This window comes from Arachis ipaensis, chromosome B01 (genome assembly GCF_000816755.2).
Source record: "Arachis ipaensis cultivar K30076 chromosome B01, Araip1.1, whole genome shotgun sequence".
Classification (NCBI taxonomy): domain Eukaryota; kingdom Viridiplantae; phylum Streptophyta; class Magnoliopsida; order Fabales; family Fabaceae; genus Arachis; species Arachis ipaensis.
In genome coordinates this window covers 11,767,159-11,771,998 of record NC_029785.2, presented here as the reverse complement: position 1 = coordinate 11,771,998, position 4,840 = coordinate 11,767,159, and the positions used below count along the sequence as shown (strand labels likewise).

At 35.4% G+C, this 4,840-nt stretch overlaps 1 protein-coding gene across 1 annotated transcript in view; it reads right to left on the bottom strand.

Moving 5' to 3' along the window:
• The window catches only part of LOC107646353, a gene marked incomplete in the record, with an annotated part of 17,484 nt that overhangs the window by 5,964 nt on the left and 6,680 nt on the right, over positions 1-4,840 (bottom strand). The window contains 6 exon segments of the mRNA XM_016350546.2: positions 426-584; positions 1,605-1,808; positions 1,940-2,143; positions 3,581-3,793; positions 3,906-3,950; positions 3,955-4,835. Coding sequence (XP_016206032.1) covers positions 426-584; positions 1,605-1,808; positions 1,940-2,143; positions 3,581-3,793; positions 3,906-3,950; positions 3,955-4,835 — 1,706 coding nt within the window.

The following is a 4,840-nucleotide window of genomic DNA, read 5'->3' as shown; positions in this document are numbered from 1 at the left end:
ATTTTAGGGGTTTGAATCTAGTACAGAGATAAAGTTGATTATTGTTTTGGTGTTGGCCTCCTTGTTTTCAGGAGAAACATAGGTTACGGGTTATCAAAGAATCAAACTGCCACCCATATGCATTTTGACAACATGCTCAATTAACTAAGTAGATGAAAAATAATGCAGTCTTGCTACTTGCTAGTCATAAATTTAGCATACCTAATATATTCAAAAGATAAAACACAAAAATATTAACTGACAGAATTTGTTATACAAAGATGCATACAAAAAGAAGGGGGAAGGATAAAGGAGGAACAGGTAAGGAGAATATATTAAAGACAGATCAGAAAATAAATGATGCATAATAGGACTCAGGAAGGAGGACCTTTGTGCATACAAAAGGAACTTTAAACTGAATGAGAAACTGAGAATCAAGCACTTACCTTCAATATTACCGACACATGCTTCAAGAATACTCTCTTTTCTTCTCCGTTGAGCCTCTCCCTATTAACAGAGATAATAGATGAAAACCATGAAAGTAGAGAACATTGTTTCACTAGATGTCGAGCAATCTTATGAAATCTAACAGACTTCTTTATAACCTGCAGAGTGGATAAGAACCTACATTATATTGATATATAAGATGCCCAGAGAATTAAGATTATAGGTTGCATAATATATCATAAACAAGAATTATTATCCAAAAAGCAAATATATACAATAATAAAGATCACAACATCTAAAAACATTTACATTCATAAGTAGAAAAGAAGTTCAAATAACTTTCTTCACTATTCTTTCAGTTATGCTAGCACATGTCAGTCACAAATCAGCTTCATTTTAGAACACAATAACCACAAGAATGCCAGTTAGTCCAGGCCACTGTCAGAAACTAACCCTTGGTATTATAAATCACATTGGTTTACATTAAAACTTTATGATTTTACAAATTTATCAGTTAAGTACAGTTATCAATAAAAAAAAGCAGTGGCTTTTGGCTTTGGGTGGATAATTAAGTAAAATCCAAATATTGATGTTCTCATCTACAGTGTGTTTTTAATCAGCGATTTTGGCTTGCAAGGAGGAGGGTGGCCATGGTGGTGACAACCAAATGAGCATGAAAAATAAGTGCCAACCTTTGGAAAAATGGGTTCTGATGGCAAAAGTTGGAAGCTTTTGTGATCAAAGAGAAAAGAGTGGGCAACGAAAGAAAGATAGGTGGTGAAGTGAATGGAAGATAAGAGTGCAAAGAGGAGAGACATTGATGAAGGTCATGGCAAAACACAGTAACAGGTGGCCACCAGAATTACATAGGAAAGGAATGTTAAAGCTGTAATATAGAAAGAAGACCAGTGGAATAGTGTTGGCACATAACTAGAGTGGGCTAACAATTCTTAGACTTTGTTGGAAATATGGAGGTAGTATTGCAAGTTGAGCAATTTAATTTATGATTCAATTCAATTAGCATCGGAACTAACAAAATTGCCATTCTGATTCATGATTCAATTCACATGCAATTTGAAAACCAATTACAACCAAGTTAAAGGCGATACTACTCCAACACTACAGTTAAAGCAATATGATAAAGGAAACACAAACAACTTTTGAGAATGCATGATTACCTCAATGATTAGGTCCTTTGACTCAACATCCATAAGAGGAGAGACATAAAAGCTCATTAGACTCTCAAGGATAGAGTGCTTGATATATATGATGGCATCATCATCTGAGTTCAGGCCAGCATAAAGTAGCCTAAGCATCCAACACCTTTCAGCTTTGAAATTTATAGATGTACTCCAAAAAAAGTTATCAAACAAAGGTATAACCTACAAAATTGAAACAAATGGAACAGAAAACAAAATCACCCTTCATTATGAAGCCAAAGTTTTAGTATAAAAACAGAAAAAATTTCAATGCCAGAAAATAATACGAAGGGTATTATAAGGTCAATTTATACCCTCATGTTCAGTTTAGAAGAGTGTATCAACATTGTACTTATAGCAGCATATTGATCGTGTGAAGAATCTAACAATACGCAGGATGCCTCAGCAGCGAAAAGCGCAATAAACGAAGGGATTCTTTGCCATGGCTCTTCTATGCTATTCTGAATAGAATTTAATAGAAGCCGAAGTCCCATGACATCCTTCCTCTTTTGGCACTTCTGTAATGTAAACTATTGTTAATCAACCGCAACATTTAAATCAAGAACATATGCATGTCAATGCGTTTGTGTAGGTTTGTATGGATGTGTTTTCTCTCTATATATATCTAGCTATCTGGAAAAGAAAAATTAATATTTAAAATAAATAAATATAAAGAAAGCCAGAGAAGCCAATTCATAAAAACCAGTAACAGAATATACAAGGAAACATTAGAAACTGCAGAACTTCAAAGGTCATCTCTTCGTCCAATTGCCAATAAAATTGTATCCTTCACTCAGTAGATTCTTTACCTCTCTCATTATTCCCTTCTCAACTTATAACCCCCAGCTACTATCAATTTTTCCTTTTTTCCCCACCACCTTTTGCCATGTGGGGAAGCCTTTTACAGTCAGAATCCCCTCGTTGGCCATCATTCATATTTCACCTTAGCCTATCTAGGTGTACCTACACTTGAAGAGGGAAAGAAACAAAGTAAACCCCCAAATCAGTCCCCAATAATATCCCCAATGGACATGTTAGTCCTTCGCAAGAAACAACTAGTGCTATAGTTCATGACAACCACAAAATTGGACACCATAGTCATGGATAAATTGCAATGATATAGAAGTCTGATGTGTAGGTAAAATGGCGATTAGGACTTCCCTAGCCTCCATCTTGGGTGGACATAGTTCGCACATCTAAAATAAAAAGTAAATAATAAAAAACTCCAAACATTAGTTTGAAAGGTTGGGATAGGTATGATAACAAAAAAACAGGACATTTCAAAAGTATTTTCAAAGCTATCCAGATTTTTATGTTTAGAGCATGCCCTATGGGATTGGATTAGATAAGGTCAGTGAGCCAGGTCAGGGAACATATGTATCCAATTATATTTTGGGTAAGAATATTATTATGTGGGATTAACTTGAGATTTTTCTCCCCCAAAAAGAAGAGGACCCATAATGCCCTCAAGATAAGGGAAGGTACAATAACAGAAAAAAGACATCCCAAACTAACTCCCACCAGGGTACCATAATTCCATCAATAGAAGAACAATGGCCTGGTATCCTGATGAAGTTGAGTCCTAGTAATTCAGCCTATAGAATTGTTCACTAACTCACATCATAATGAATACATAAATACACTAATGCACCAAAGAAATGCCAAAAGGCAATGCAATTAATATTTGAAATTCTTGTAGACAATATACTCAGAGCATAACCACTCAGGGAAAATAATGAGTAAACACAATCATTTCTTTACAAAGCCAAATTAGATTAGTCAGCAAGAACAACGCTTTTCACATGCAAGTATAAAACTATAAATATTCAAAGAAAAAGAATCAAGCAAACATAAAATAAATAACCAGTTTAGTCTTAAAACAGAGTTAAATCTGATAATGCCAATGAAATTTTATATTATGCTAAGGAAACAACATTGATAATCCCATTACCAACCTCTAATGCACTCTTAAATTTATCAAGAGTACCATAAGCCAATTTTCTTATCCCAAGGTCTGATGATGACATGCCAACAAATGCAATTGCAAGCAACCCTGACCCAGCAAACTCCACAGGCTCTATACGTGACTGTGACAGGCTATGAATTGAGAAACGCAAGATAAATCGTGGATCATAACGTAGTCCGACTTCAACAAGAGGAGATTGTATCTGTACAGGATTTGATGTAGTTAGTGAAAAACATGATAGAAAGATTATAACATGTTAAAACCACTGACAATACAAACTGCACCAGTGAAGTAACTTGAGAACATGTCCTAACCTGTTTACCAAAAGTATCTGGTTCAATATTGTTTCCTGCTGGTAGNNNNTGAGAACTGTTGAAATGCATATGTCAGGATCAATTGGAATGTTCTCTCTATTTTGGCTTCCAGAGCATACTTCAATTGGTTCTGAATCAAACTTGATATTAGAAGATGCACACTGTTCAAGAGAATGGCCCATGTTGGGGTCCAAAGAAGCAAGTCCCCATAGGCACTCCACATCAGATAAGTTCAAAGACTGTGATCCAGTCATAGACTCAATTTCATGAATCAGATTATATATCTCCAAATCAATCTGATTGAGTGTTGCACCATAACAATGACATAGTAGTGCATGCAATTCTTTTATATTTATACCAATATCATTTCCAGAATCTATATCAGTTTGATGACCCCTCATCCATAAGAGTACCCGAAGCAATCTAACAATTTCCAATGGTCCTGTAGAAAGATCAGTCAATTTCTCAGTGAGCTTCTCATCATTTTCACGATGGTCATGAGAAGGGATGACAAGACATTTCAGAATGCTGGATACTGGCTTGAATAAGGAACCTGCTGGTTTGCACACTGAATAAAGAGTGGAGGCAAACTGAGAGTGGGCAAGTAACAACTGAAGATATGTATCACATGATAGGCTGCCCCCATTAAGCTGAGTTAATATAAGACGGAGGGTCTTCATTGTTGTAAAATCACCAAATCTATATAGAAAAGCATGTCTGATTAATTGCTCTAGGAAAGCAATGGACTGCAACTGGATAAGACCATCATGCATCTTTACTGTTAACTCAAGAATATTTTCTAACACAAAGACCTCCAAGTGATTATATAGCAACAAAATGTTTGTGCTTTTTCCAGCTCCAGCCTGATTAGGAGGCAAAGATGTTTTCTTAACAATTGACTGCCAAATATCCACCAACAAGTTTATATATCTTAT